Raw genomic sequence first — 15,620 nt, 5'->3', positions numbered from 1 at the left:
AAAAAAAAAGCAAAAACTTTGCAAGTTGTAAGTCTGGCCACTTGTTTTCATAGTATTAATGTTTTCTTTCTCATCATATTGCCTCGGAATATCATTCTCTGAATTTGCCAAAGTAGAAGAAGTGTTAGTGCTAATAATTTGGGAATTCTCCTTGTAGCTCACTATATTTCATATTATGGAAACAAAAATACATATACAATCTCTTTCTCCAAGAGCACAAGAATAAAGCTACCTCAGCCAGACACTTCTCATTTCTTTCATTGTCCCGTTGACTCATATTTTTTGTAGTTCACAGTAACTGCAGTTTACTCATTATCTTGCATGTTTCAGCAGAACTACTTTATGTCAAAATTAGCTGTAATCATACCTCAGTAAAAACAGACACAGGAGGAATAGGTTTTAATAATGAAAATGAAGTTCTGAAAAACTTTTGGTTCCTGAGTTGAAAGACTAAATAAATAAATAGTAAGCATATCCTTGTTTCCTAGCATTCTTCAGTGTTGGTAATAGATTCCTAGTAGGAAGCAGCTTACCTGTCCTTTTTTCTTTTTGCAGAGAAATGATGAAGAAGCTGTTGTGGATAGAGGAGGAACTCGGTCTATTCTCAAAACTCATTTTGAAAAGGAAGATCTAGAAGGTGAGAGATTATTTTTATATGTATTACGTTGTCTCTGTCTTCTGAGAGTTCTGAAACTTAATTCTATAGTTGTAATTCTGTAAACTTACTGATTGGTGGATTTAAATGTGAATGGAAGAGTAGAATGTTATCAACTATTTTAAAAAGAGAGCTAAGAAGAGAATTTTCTCACTGTAATGTTCAAATACAGACACTGGTGGAAATTTGTTAGTTTTCACAGTGTTCTATCATCAAGTCCTACAAACAAACATGCGTGAATTTGAATTGAACCTTCCCACCAGTATTCCTTTACATGTTGTTGCTGTGTGACAGATTGCAGAAGAGGGGCAGTCTGACAAAATGGCGTCTGATATGGAAGTGCATATGAAGCAAAGGTGTATAATGGAATTCCTCTACATGGAAAAAAATTATACCCGCTTACTTTCATTGTTGCTTGCTGAATGTTTATAGACACCAAACAGTGGATGTGAGCACAGTGGGGTCAGTGGGTGGTGCATTTCTACAGTGGTGACAGTGATGTGAAAGACAAGTCATGTTCTGGATAGCACGAAGGCTCCTGTTCACTGCTGGCAAAAATGCATAACCAGAAGTGGTGACTATGTTGAGAAACAGTATTCTTAACAGAGAATTTGCTCTATCAAATAATGTTTCTGTAGTAAGTAGTTACTTGTACTTTCCTGTGGAAACAAATAGGAGGCATTACTTTTAGTAGCAACCTATATGTATTTATTGGCTTCTATCCTTACTTTACAAACCTCTTGTAGTTGACTAGCCACATCTCAAGCTGAACAAAAACATTCTGGAGTGTCACAGATCAGACAGATAGATACTTTGTGATATACAGACTACAGAAACACTGCAGAAATCACATATCTAATGAGACATCTAAGCATGTAGAAGAAGACAAGTCAGTTTATGATATTGGACTAATAGTTTAGATATCTCTGAATCAGTTATGTTTTCTTGTTACGAGTACTCTTCCACTTCACTACTGAGGTGTGTGACTCCCAAGTCATAATTACTGGATGACAATGAATTTCTATTGTATATAGGATATCCCACTTTAGAGGCTGGAACTTGTTGATTTTAATTGTTAGCTTCTGAGGCCCATGAACTAGCTAAAAAGAAATGCTAAGATCTAGAGTGTGTTTTTATATTACACATCTAAAGAGTTAACTGCCTCCAAAGAGGTCCGAAGAGAGTTATCTCTGTTAGTACATGGACCCTAGCTTTCTATATGGGTTCCCTTGATTAATTCAGTTGATCCTCATGATTTGTTTTCTTTTTTTTTTCTCTCTGCCTGTATGAATTTTGCATTCTTTGTTGCACAGTGGCCATATTGGTGGTGATACCGTGTAAACATCAACGTGATAGAGGGCAATGCCTTATTCCTTACTGCTTCCCATAGCAGAGCCTCAAAATGTAGGCACGGCTGCAGTTCACACTGTTCAGGGCAAGTCTGAGCATGTGCAAAAGTAGAGTTTCCTGCCTCAGATCTCAATTAGAATATTTTCAGGGTGACTCGTAGAATGTCTCAAGAGACTGCTACCATACCAGACTTGTAGTGACCATGTTGGACTTAGCCCCACAACTCCCTTTGTGCAGTCTTTCTCTTTGTTTTCTGTGGTCTTCAGACAGTTGAACACATTCTTGTCCAGTTTACAACTGTTGTACCTGATGTTCTTAGAGAAACACCTGACAGAAGAACTGGGATGATCTGTCTTCCATTCTCCTGGTTAATGAAACACAGGGTTATCTGTGCAGGAGTCTACCCAAAAAAATGTGCTTTTGCTCAATCATTCTTACTGATGATCTTTTTGAAAACTGACAGCTTTCTGTAGAAGGACATCTTCAAGATTAGTCACATGGGTAGAGTTAAGCATTAAGGCAGTCAGAATTATTCCGATGTATATTTTAGGTTCCACATGTGACTGTGGAACACAAAATCCCATCTCAAAATTTGCACAAGTATGTCATTTAAAAAGTGTATTTAATTACTATTTTCACCCACAATCCTGTATGTAGAATTTCTCCTGTGAAATATCACTAAAAATATTCTTTTAAAAATCTGCTTATATATTGTTATCAATAGAAACCAAAGCACGACAGTGACTTTCAGTTGCATCCCTCATCCCAGGCTTTCCATCAATTTAAATTGTTTAAAAATTCTGAAATTGGAGAATAAGTCTGGTTTTCTTCAAAAACAAAATCACACTGTTTCATAATGTTCTAACAAAATGACTGCTTGATGTAGAATTCTTCTTAATGTGGTTAGCTTTCTCATAATTTTCACGTTCACTCTGAGATCAGATCCTTGTATCTTTAAATACATAGTCACTGCATCCAGAAATATCAAGTGACATAAAAAGGTTTGAAGAGACTGTACATTTTAATGATCACGTTGCTGTTAATAGCATGCCCTCTTGTTTCACAGCACAGCTAGGCACTTTTCCGTTTTGAAACGGTGTATGTGACTCACAAATGTCACTGTCTTATTCCTACCCAATGTACATTGTAATGTACTTTGCTAAAAATTTACCTTTTTCCTAATTACGTAACAGACTTCAGCTATAAAATATGGAATTATGCAATCAGGTGCTAATTGCATAGCTTAGTGAAATCATATAATTAGATAATTAACATGCATTATACAGTTGACTCTGTGGAAGATATTTAATTTGTTTAAAACTGTAAGTAGCTAGTTACGGAATATTCTAGCAAAGATGAGTTTTGACGAGTTTATGATTCAACAGCATTGTATCAGAAACTTCAAAAACTGCAATTTGAACGAAGAATTAATGATTACTTAAATATGAAATTCAGGTTTCATTTTCTTCTGCTTAAATTTTAAAATCGTAACTGTTCTGTTATTTTTAAATTGTGGACTATCAAATAAAGATTTAAATAGGAACTAAAATTTCCAATTGAAATTTCTTGGCCTGACAAATACTTGTATTTGCATATTTCGAGGCAGCCATTGTGCAAAAATGTTGGAACTGCATATCATGCTGAAAAAGCATGGAAATACTGTGATGAGTAATACTGCCTGATAGAACATTCCTCAGAACTAGAATTTTTTCTTCAGTCTGTCTAGATCAGTGTTTTCTGTCTCTGAGTAGAATGGCAAAAAAAAACCAATGACAAACAACAACAACAATAAAAAACAACAAAAAAACCCCAACAAAATAAAACAAGCAAACAAAACAACAACAGGAACCCCACAACTGGGGACATAGGCAGGAATTGCAGGATTTCCTAAGTGACATGCTGTTCATCTTAACGCCAGTAATGATACATGAAGTATATATTTCAAATTGTATCTTTTACCTGCACCACTGTAGTTCTTCAGAAGTAGGTTGTGTGTAGAGCTTCAGCATTCAGATTTTCCACATGAAGGATTTTTCCAAGTAATTCATTTTTATTGAGTTGTCAGCTCAAGATCAGTAACTAATACAAGAACATGTAATTTGTCTGATTGTCGCATTAACAAAGGGTTGAAGGAATAACTCCTAAAGGCAAAACAAGAAAAGAAGCCTGTTTCCTTTGGTTATAAATGCGTATTTTGCAACTTATCTTTCAGTGTGTATACATTCAAAGTTTCTACTGCAATAAATACACTTATTTTTATCAGCAGTGGAATTCTTAAGTGAGAATTAAAACTGATTCTGAATACTAAAGGATTTCCTTGTAATAAGAAGGACAGATTGTACACAGCTGTACTGGGAGCAGGCAAACGTTCCCATTAACAAATGGGCACATAAAAAAGTTGCTCTCAGTATATTCTCTGTTACTGTCTCTACCTGCTGTTGATTCAGTGTTTAGTTGTAACGATCTTCTGACAGAATGAATGTGTGTACTTCATATTTTTCTCAGAAAGAAATATTTAGATTGATTTGTATGTGTCTGGAGATCTCATGCTCTGTTCATCTGCTTAGACCTTTGGACAATAAAGATACGCAAAATAATTGGCCCTAAATGCACTCGTATTAAGATCTTTGCTTATGCTTGTCATGTCAGCTGAGGGAGCAAAATGACTGTTGTCATCCCTAGGTATGGTCAATCTTTGTGCCAGGACTGCAGAACTGCTGTGGATATATGTATCATCTGATTTGAGAAGTAGCTGTTACAGGGAATGGTTGGAGATATGTAGGTTGGTGGATGCCAGGAAAGAATCAGGGATGAATTCTGGCTCTGTTGAAGCAAATTGCAAAATGGTACTTGATCAGAAAATACAGCTTAATCTGTTTATACTTCGTGCTTTTTATCTGCCTAAGAAGGATGGGAAATATTTGTCTCGTGGGAAATCAAGTTTGCCTTCTTTCGAGTCTCTCAGGACACATAAAACATGTTATCCAGTATATGAATCATGTACATGAGAATATGCACCAAGAACACAGAAATCCCAGAGTATTTCACTCTTCTCTTTTAAACATAGTTATCTTAATTATTGAGGTTTTTTTTTTTTATTTGTTGTAGTTTGTGGCAGTCAATTAAAAATAGTTTTCATGATATTTTTATGATATACAGATAGGATTTATATATGAAAAAAACATTGTGATTGAACTCTAATCTTTATATATTACTGAGTGAAAATCAGGGTGGCTCCAAAGCAGATAATGAATTCAGTTTCAGAGACATTTTGTAGAAATAACAGAATAGTGGAAGTATCTGCCACTAACATTATTAACCTGAAAATCAATAGGACCTAGCAGCTCACAGAACTGCGAGGACATTAATCATGTTAACCTGCTAGCCTTGCATCAGCCTTGACCTTGCGTAGAGGAAAGTCAGCTATTAATTCTACGTGGCTGAACAGCAACAGTGACCAAGGTGTCCCCTTCCTTTGGCTGCTAGGAAGCTACGGCTATTGCAGTGTTATCCCATCGGATCCCTTGCTCCAAGCTTCCTTGGCTCTGCTTCTCTCGGGTTTCCTGTTCATTTTGCTACTCAATCTGGTCTTTCAGGTGCTCCTTGTGATAACATTCATTAGATTTAGAGGAGCAAAAAATAAACTGTGGAGGTAAAAGTTTTGAGAGAGATGTGGGTTGGTCTATGTCTATAATGCTAGCTGTGGTTGTATAGGTGCAGTAGATATTTTATATTCTATAATAAGGTCTCTTAAAAAGAGCCATTTTGGCTTTACAAGAACAGAATTCTTTCATTTTATTGCCTAGCAGGTATTACATGTCTAGCTTCTTCCCTTTGTCATTTTCAAGGCATCTCTTGAATCTATTTTGGTCTGCTTTTACCTGTGTCTCTAAATATTCCTAAATATTCCTTGAAATCACAATTTTTTTTTATTTTTTTTATTTTTTTTAATCTTGAGCTGTGCTTAAACTCTTGCCTTGGCAATTGCCCAGTTTGGTCCCTTTGGACGACTCTCATTTCCCTTTCCAAATGACTCCATGTTCATGGAAAAGTGGATTCACCTTGCAAATTTGTGAATAATGCCACCGGACATTTTAGCAAAATTACTTTGAAAATTCACATGAAGAATAATGAAATATTGAAAGCAAACAAATTATCTCATAGTGTCTGAAAGCCACAGTCTTTTGTTGATCTTAAGCTTTAGCTTTAAGTTTTGAAATTTGACATTACTTTTAACTTCACCAAAAAGAAACCTGTTCAATATTTTTGGGAGTGAATATTTCTAAATATGTCACACGTTAAAATTTTGGTAAATGGAATTTACCAAACTAATTTTGTAATAAAAGCTGTATATGTTTATGGAAGATAAGTAATAAGAGAAAGGGTAAATTTATCCTGTTCTAAACCTGTTTTTCATAATATTGTGGGGTCATGATGGCTACAAGATGACACACAAATCATTTCAATGAAATGTTCCCATCCTGTTAATAGAATCTTTCATTTTCATCCAGCTTCTCACCATTATTAGTGAAAGCTGCATAGCATGCATGAAAAAGTGGAGCATTGCAAGATAAAGTCATTTAAAATATTTAGCTCTTAACATACAGTTATGCTAGTACTGTTTGCTCTTTTTTTTTTTTGCTTGTTAATAATGAAGAAATATAGGTCAACATCTTTCCTCCAACAAACATCAGTGGAAAGTGCATGTGTGTCTGAGGGACTCTATTATGTGTTTTCTGCTGAGTTTTTTTTACTTCTTCTTCTTTTTTTTTTTTAATTGTCTGGAATGTCTGAGACCTGATCTTATCATAGGAGCGTGTATTCGATGTCCCTGAACTCCTCTGGAACAACATAGAGTAATGGGGGATGGATATAAGTGCAGTTAAAAAGATTTTTTCAATCCAGCTGAAGCCTGGAAAAATGTTCTCTTAAAAGGATAGATTTGTTGGGAAGGCTGTTGGGAAGATCAATCAGTGCTCTTTAAAAATGTCCTGTAATGACTTCAGTGCGATGCTCTTATGTTTCATATTCAATATATCCTTAATGCTTCCTTGAACCAGAATATGGTTCTGTTGTATTTTTACCCAGAACATTAGTTTTGTGTGTGATCTAAAAAAACCTGTAGAGGCTTTTTGTTGATTCTTCCAAATCATAGCAGCGCAGAAAGATAAAAAAATGTTCCTTGAACAAACCTTATCCACAAACAGCTATGTAAACTGTTGGTTTAGGAAGCACAGCTTTTCTCTTTTCTGCTTTTTCTTTAGCTCTGCTTCCTTGCTGCACTACAATAATGAATAATGACTCACTTTTCTCAACTCCTACACAATTCACCATAATCGCTTGTTCTCCTGTAAGGAAAAATACTTTTTTTTTTTTTAAACTCTACGTGGACCACTGCTTTTCTGTCTCTACCTCATTGTTCATTTTTGAGTGCATTTGGCTCTGCTCTAACTGAGAAAACATGTAAGATGCTTGAAGGCAGTGAGTGTTTTCTGGAGGAGAGAGAAACCCCATTCTCTTGCTGAGGTCAGGAGTCATTTGTGACTTGAGCGAAACCACCGGCAAAATATTCTCTCTCAAGGCATCTTGACATTGCAGTGCATTTTCTTAGTAGGTCACAAAAGCCTGCTTTTGCTCTCTTTCTGGAAATGTGTCAAGAGCCATCTGCCCCTGTCCATTGTGCCCATGAGCCTGTGAGCTGGGTCTTGGCGGGAGCCCAAGTCTGGTTTGAATAGCTGATAGGGTAGAGAAGCAGAGGCAGGTGTCCCATCAGTATTTGGAGCTCATGAATGTCCTGATCCATGGCAGGGCATCTCCTTTGCATGCAACAGACACCAACTTGGCTGTTCACTGAAAGATACACATTTGAGTCCCAAATGCTTGGTGTAACATGGAGACACATGTAGCCTCTCCTGATGGGGAAGAAGGGAGGTGAATATACCTTATATGTGTGTTCTGTCTGCCAAATAGGTGTGTGGTTTCTGAGTGAAATTATTTGGAAGGAATGCGGGAGGCACTCGGGCAAAAATGTTTGCGCATTCAGCATCCTGTTAAAAAGATACTGATTTATCTAAACTAAGGGACTAAATTCCTTTCTCTCCATCTCCATTGCCTCTTGCAAAGTCACATCCATTCAGGTAATTGTAATGGTATTTCTCATTCCTACTGTTTCACATGTTATGCCATTGAATGCCATATTTCCTTTCTATTTAGATCATGAATAAGTTAGGAGCTTAAACAACCTTCGGTTTTAAAAATTCAGTATTTTGAAATCCAGGTTTTGAAAACCATTTTTAGGTCTGTCATTTTCAAAGGCTTTGCAGAGAATGTTTGCTTTCCTGAAGTTGCCTTTTTAAATAGTTAATTTGCTACTGGATCTTAAAATAAAATTTATGTGTAAGGGAAAATTTCTTCTGTGGAATACAGCAATCCTAAATAACTCTTCTACTTAGATTTTATTTTGAGAAATGTCTCTGCAAGACATATTTATATTAATAATACATGTTTCATTTCTGTCTTTTCTAGGGCAATAAGAGGGAGAAAGGGCAGATATTTACAGCAAAATAATACCCCTTTTGTTCAAAAATTTAGAGAAATCTTGATTTTATGTATCTTATATGCTCTCTGAACTTAATTATAATTTTAAAATCTTCTATAAGTTGGATTTATTAATATAATCCTGTAAAACTGAAAAGAACACATTATAATAAGGCTTATTATTTCTTTAATACTTTAGATATTTTGCTTAAGGAGTGTTTTAATGCTTTGAAGGTAAACTTCATGGAGCCAAAGCCTCGTTTCCTATCAATGCACAGATTTAAAATTATATTCTAGATTTTATTCCTTAGGTATGTACAAATTGATTAAGAACAATCATTTTTTTCTTTGAATTAATTTATATCTACAGTGGATTTATATATATAGTGGATTTATGGCATTGCATTAAGGTGACATTGCAGAATAGGTCAATTTAGTCCACTGTATTTCTTTAATAAGCATTCAGATTGTGAATAAACTTTGCATATTAAACTAATTTCTCAGAAGTTCATTTTTAAAAAATGGCTTCCATCTAAGTCCTAATGCTTAAAACATTTATACTTAGGTTTAGTTTTCCTATTAGCACATAAGAAATAAATTAACATTTTAGTTCACCTTGTGTTTTTGCAGGAAAAAAAACATTCTTTCCATGATAAAATTTGATTGATGTTAATGTAAGGTTAGCTGAAAAGGCTTAGGAACACAGATAAATCTTGTGGCTCACTGATGTCTACATTAATTTTGATTTTTTAAATTTGAGATATAACCATGGAGAGGAATAAATTTGTCTTTGTATAAAATTTATTTATTTTAAAATAAGTATTAGTAGGATAAATCCTTTTTTGTCTATTATAGCTGCTTTTTATTCTAGAAAAACAATAGGCTAACCTCTTAACTCTCTCCCAAACCACAAATCTGCATGTGTGTACTTGAGTGCATTTCATCCATATGTATTTCCCTGGACCTGACTATGGGTAGGTATCTGTGCACGCATGCACAGAAGTACAGAATAAAGAAATGGTTTTCTTTTCTTAGGCTTTTATCATTGCAAGACAGTTCATAAGAAAATGGGAAAGGAAAACCAAAGCAATTGTTGTGGTTTAACCTGCAGACAACTCAGCAAACTTTGCTGAGCCCTTTGCTCACTCCACCCTGCCTCCTCAAGCAGGATGGATGAGAGAACTCAAAAAAAAACACAAAAAACAAAAACAAACAAACAAAACCAAAAGAAAACAAAAATCTATTTACTAAGACAGAAAAAGGAAAGGAAAAATAATGGTAGTATATGCTAACCTTAATATATATGTGTGTGTGTGTATTAATATATATATATATGCTTTGTATATATGTATACATATAGTGTGCGTGTGTGTATATATATATATATATAAAGATACATAGATACAAGTATATATTTACAAAACAAGTGATGCACAATGCATTTGCTCACCACTTGCTGACTGATGCCCAGTCAGCTGCCAAGCAGCAGCTGCCTCCCTGGCCAACTCTCCCAGCTCTGTAGTTTCACATGATGTCATATGATATGGAAGATCCCCCTTAGTCAGTTTAGCTGTCCTGGTTCTGTCCTGTCCCAGCAATTTGTGCATCCTCAGTCCTCTTGCTGTCAGGCTTCCGTGAGAAGCTGAAGACATTTTGTCTGTGTTCATTGCTGCTCAGCAACAACTAAAGCATCTGTGTATTATCAGCATCACTTTTTTCCCAGAGCCAAAGTATAGCATCGTACCAGCCACTATGAAGAAAATCAATTCTGTTCCAGCTGAGATCAGTACACCAAAGCCAACTAAATAAGGATAAATAGGAATAATAAAGATGTTGAAGATATAACAGTGTCTGTAACAAACCTAACTACAAAAAAACTTCTTTACCTAGCATTGCACAGAATGGCTTGGATTGGAAGGGATCTTAAAGTCCATCTAATTCCAACATCCTTGCTGTGGGCAGGGATGCCACCTAGTAGGTCAGTTTACCCAGGGCCCCATCCACTTTGAAAAAATGTGATTCCCTTGCTGTTAGTTGGAATTTTCTAATGGAATTTTGTGATGTTCAGGCATTATTCACAACTTGTATTCATAAAACTGCATAAAGTAGCTGCTTTTGAACCCAACATTAAAATGACAGAGTCCAGCTTATTGTTGGAATTTGCATATGGTGAGGGAATAAAAGCAAATCTTTTAAAGTTTCTCTTAAAATGTAAAATGTTGCATAAAATGTGCTTTGGAAAAAGTCCTTCCTTTAGAATGTTGGTATAGAAGTTCACTTTGTATTTCTGTTATAAATTTTATGTTAAGCATAGTTCTTAATTATGCTCATCTTCAAAATACTTTCATGTTCAAGTAGTATAATTCTTCACGGAAAAAAAAAGGTATTGAAAAACTTCACTGGAACAGGTATGGGTGCACATCTCCAGAGTTAAGGCAACAAGAAATTTATCAGAGGAATTGTCCTGCTCTATACTGGAGCCTGCGAGATAGCATTGTGGTTGGCATTCTGGGTTTAGGAAACATGTAGATCTCACCGGAAATAATTATTTAGTAATATCTTTGCCTACTTGTACAGGAAAAGGTAACTTATGTTCTGGTTGTAAATTTTATCAGCTGTATCATCAAAAAGGTTATTTGATGTAAGATCATCTTATTGATTGCATTTAGTTTCTTTTTCCTTCCCCTCAGCTTTTATTGTTTACTGTCATTTTGTAGCAGTTTAGAATTCATTAATTTTTGCTTTGTTCCCAGATCATCTTCTTTTTCTTCTTATTTCCCTTCTATACTTGCTCTTTTATTAAAGCAAACTATTTACTCAGATTCTTCACTTTTGCTCCACCATTTCTCTAAAGAAAACTATTTTCCCTGTGAATTTCTTTTTTTTTTTCCTTCTTATTTGAGTGTACTTCATTACAAGGACAAGGATTTCCTTGTATGTTGAAATTATTCCTTGGCCTCTACATTTGCACAGAAAAGATCAATTTTGCTTTTTACTGGTAATTCATATTAGTTTCTGGCTTCAGCTTTCTCTTTAACATGAACTAATTCAGTCTGCATTGAGAAAATTGTCTTGCTGTCCAGACACTTAGCATTTTAAGATATATTTCCCAGTTTATTGAATAGAAAACAGTCTAGATTCAAGTCCTGGTTTCAGCCCTGGAAATTAGATGAAGTATGAACCTGAATCTGCACTTCTGACATAAGTACACCTGAGTACTGAAGTAGCACAAACTAGGATAAGAATATCCACTTCTTCAAAAATCATCAAGAAGTTATTAAATTACTAAATTAAAAAAAGCGATCCATTTGCACCTGTGGAAATGATTAAAATCCTTTCAAAATGTTATTTTGAAGTTGTTTTTTTCTACCAAAGAAAGTGAACAGGAAAGTGTTAAGTACTACATTATTGCTGCCCTTCAGTATCTTTCTAATGAATTATTTTTATGGAATACATTTTTCTTTGTTTCATGCATCACTGATTGCAATACATTTGGAATACACTGAAGGCAGTAGTTTTCTTTAAATAATTTCTTAGGCTACACATAGTAAGCAAGGGGAATGAGATAGGTAAAATAAATAATTTCTCCTTATGGCCTTAGCTTCAGGAAAATGTCGTGACTAAAAGAATGGTTTTCTCAGAATTGATGGTTCTGCTTTCTAGTAGTGTCCTCTACACACATAGTTAAAGAAATAAACTGAGGTAGTGTCCAGAGCCTGCTCTGCAGCTTTTCTAGTTTTGTCTCTGCTGAGAATTTCTGTTAGCCTTGAATTTCTTTGGTGTATTATCACAGATAGTTGCCTTGCTGTGTTTTTACCCCCACTGAAGGCTCCATGAGATTAGAGATCATGTGCTACCTTAGCTTAATGTTCTTGGCCTTTTTCAGATGATTGACAGTGCTGAATGATTACAGCAAAGCAGCAATTATTCACTAGCTATGTTATGCTCATTTCAAGGAGAAAATAGATGTTATTTGAGATGAGTAATCTGGACCGTGTCTTTCTGCTGAGTAAATGTAGGAGACCAGCCTGTAGTGAGTCATGATTCACTTTCCTTTTGTACTGTTTTGTGATACTTTCTGCATGTTTCCCCCCTGCTCTCCTTCTGAATGTTTAACTGTGCTCAGAATTTGCTAGCCTACATAGCTGAGGGAGCTAAATCCCTCGGACTTGATCAGGAACATAAATTCCTCAGGCTGAAAACACAAAGATGATGGCAGGCATGGCAAGATGTACTTTCTCATTTATTAAAAAAATAGAAAAAGAAAAAGAAAAAAAGAAAGAAAAAAGAACACCCTAGGCTAACAACTATGTATGTATAATGTGAGCACATAAACTTGCATAGAGATTTTGCAGACTAGCTTCTATAGTGTTTTATTGTCTTTTTTTTTTTTTCCCGCAGTCTTTTTTTTCTTCTCTCTTCAGTAAATTTCCCCCAAGAATTCTGTCAAGGTTTGGCTCATAAATAGAAATGAGTTTTGTAAAGTTCCTTCACACACAAGGCAAGCAGCGACTTTACCAAATGTTCAATGCTAAGAGATCTGTGTGTCTTGATATTACTGTTTTGGAAGATATTTTACAGAACACCTGTCTTCCTTTAATCAAAGTTCATATATAGAGATGCAGTTTTTTTTCTAAATCTGGCACTGTATCATGTGGACTTCTAAACTGGGATTTTGTCCTGTATCAGGAAGTTGTATATCTGTGGCTCTACACCATCTTTATTGTAATTAATAGTATTACAGTAATTAATATTATAGTGATTTATACCATTGCAATTATAGAAATTATTATAATTATTAATAATTAATGATAGTATAGTTATTAATATTCTTATTTTGCCACAGCCTCTTTTTAAAGGCTAACTCTTTTTCTATTTATAGGTCATCGAACACTGTTCATTGGTGTTCATGTGCCACTGGGTGGAAGAAAAAGTCACAGGCGCCATAGGCACCGTGGGCATAAACACAGAAAAAGAGACAGAGAACGAGATTCAGGATTAGAAGACGGGAGAGAATCTCCTCCTTTTGGTAAGTTAGATTTTACTTCTGCATAGGTTTTTTTGCAATAAACATCAGTACAACTATGCAAGAATTGTTCCCTTGTTGTGGTTGTGACAGGCCTGGAAGCAGGATTTTGGAAACCCTACCAGAGCCTCTCTGGTCTCTGCTGAAAAGACAAGATTTGTTCCTCTAATGAACGGCAGTAGCCGGGGGTGGTCAGTTCACAAGAAACCTCACTAATCCCTACAACTGTACGAGTCTGTTCATGAGTGTTTATAGAAAGGTAGAGTGCGATGACCACCTAGAGAGGGTAAGTGCTTTATTTCACTAGTAGAGCTCCATGAAAGCTCTGGAATGTTTGCCCCTAAAACATAACAAAACACTGTTCTTTACAATTAGTTTTGTAATACTGCTGATGTCACTGAATCTGTAGTTTTAAGATAAAATATCATCTAGATTGTGCCTTTTTCCTTAGTTCTGTAAGGTGCTATTCTGAGACAAGTCTACTGTGCGCTTGAAGGCAAAGAGGAAAGAGTATCTTTCAATGAACAAATCTTACAACTGATATTGTAAACCTAAAACTTCCAGATTTTTAAATAAAAAAGTACATTACATAGAACAAAAAAAAAGTGGTAATGAGTAGATGAGGTAAGCTCTGTCTCAAGACAAATAAGAATATTCTTTGCTCTTCACAAATAAAAAGTGCATGTGCTGAAATGTCCAAGGCTATAATAAGGGCTGAAATTTAATGGAAGCATGTATAAGAAACCCGTTGTCAGTGTACAAGAGAAAGTTCTAAAATCATTAGGGAAATGTACCAATGTAATTTCAGTTTATAGAATAGTAATTATAAGACGTTATTAAAAGCTGAAGTTTGTATTATTTAATCAACTTGCTTTGAAGCAAATAGGTTGTAAATGCTGGTAGTTAAGTGTACAGTAAACACCTTGAAATGCTCAAATATTTCACATATTGAAAATGAATCAGAAAGTAAAGATTTTTTTCAAATGTAGTAAATATGAAATGCTTTGAAAACTGAGAAAAGATTGGCTGAATTGTTTCCATCTGGAATGCATTTCAAATGCATGAAGACTCTACACTGTATAAAAATCAGTTTCTTGGAAAACAGCGAGAGTTCATAAACTACTAAAATGGCTTTCAGAAAGAATATGCATATATACCTATAATGTCAGATTAAAAAGAAACAATGGAAAGTTACATTAGCCAAGAAGTGAGATGTCTTAAAGTATGAAGCGGTGTCTTCTATTGAGTCATCTGGTTTTATTTAATTGCCAATATGTGATGCATTTTGGCAGAAAACTTAACTCTGTTCTTTTAACTTCTGGAGTCCTAGGCCCGTGTCCTTCCTAATGTCAAAAGCAAAAATAAACTGAGATGGCTCAGTCTAATAGTCTTTGACAGCGTGCAAATAATAATATGCTTCTTAAATACAGTTCTTTTTAAACTGAAAATTAACCTGTTTTCTGGGGAGCTCCAAGAGTGGAATGGCAATAATTTATACATACATACATGCATGCATACATACATACATATATATATATAAAAGGTTTTGAAGCACATAAGTTAGTGAGCTTGTCTGCAGGTGTACTTGTTTGAAATAAGTGTAAGACTGCACATTTGTAAGTCAAGTTTTCACTTATTATTTAATTAGGACTGCCATGTGAGGGTGTGTAGGTCATGGCACTTAAAATTATTACTTTCGTAATGACCAGGATAGACAAGATATAGGCCAGAAACATCTTGATCTTCTCCAGAGCCAGAATGCTGAAGATATGCTTAAGTGATTACAATAATCTTTCTAAGAGAGCCAACAGCAGAGGTATTAAACACTGGTAAAAATCTGGAAATATCCAGTTTCTGACCTTAAAACAATATCTAAGAAATAAAATTTGAGAATTCTTCCCCTCAGCTATCCAGAACCATGGAACCAAACTTTTACTAAGCTTTGGCATCTGTCTATCCAGGCATAAATGTGACACCACATTGATCAAATCAAAACAGATTTGCCTTCACAACGCTTAAAATTATGCGGCATTTTAGGGGTTAAGTACAGTC

At 35.1% G+C, this 15,620-nt stretch overlaps 1 protein-coding gene across 1 annotated transcript in view; it reads left to right on the top strand.

Moving 5' to 3' along the window:
- LOC104911768 (sodium-driven chloride bicarbonate exchanger-like) overlaps nt 1-15,620 on the top strand; it is a 44,958-nt gene that overhangs the window by 14,325 nt on the left and 15,013 nt on the right. Inside the window, exons 2-3 of the mRNA XM_019617379.1 lie at nt 556-637; nt 13,425-13,571. Coding sequence (XP_019472924.1) covers nt 556-637; nt 13,425-13,571 — 229 coding nt within the window. The remainder of the gene's footprint in view (nt 1-555; nt 638-13,424; nt 13,572-15,620) is intronic.

This window comes from Meleagris gallopavo, chromosome 7, assembly GCF_000146605.3.
Source record: "Meleagris gallopavo isolate NT-WF06-2002-E0010 breed Aviagen turkey brand Nicholas breeding stock chromosome 7, Turkey_5.1, whole genome shotgun sequence".
NCBI classification, from domain to species: domain Eukaryota; kingdom Metazoa; phylum Chordata; class Aves; order Galliformes; family Phasianidae; genus Meleagris; species Meleagris gallopavo.
This window is presented reverse-complemented; position numbering and strand designations above follow the sequence as displayed.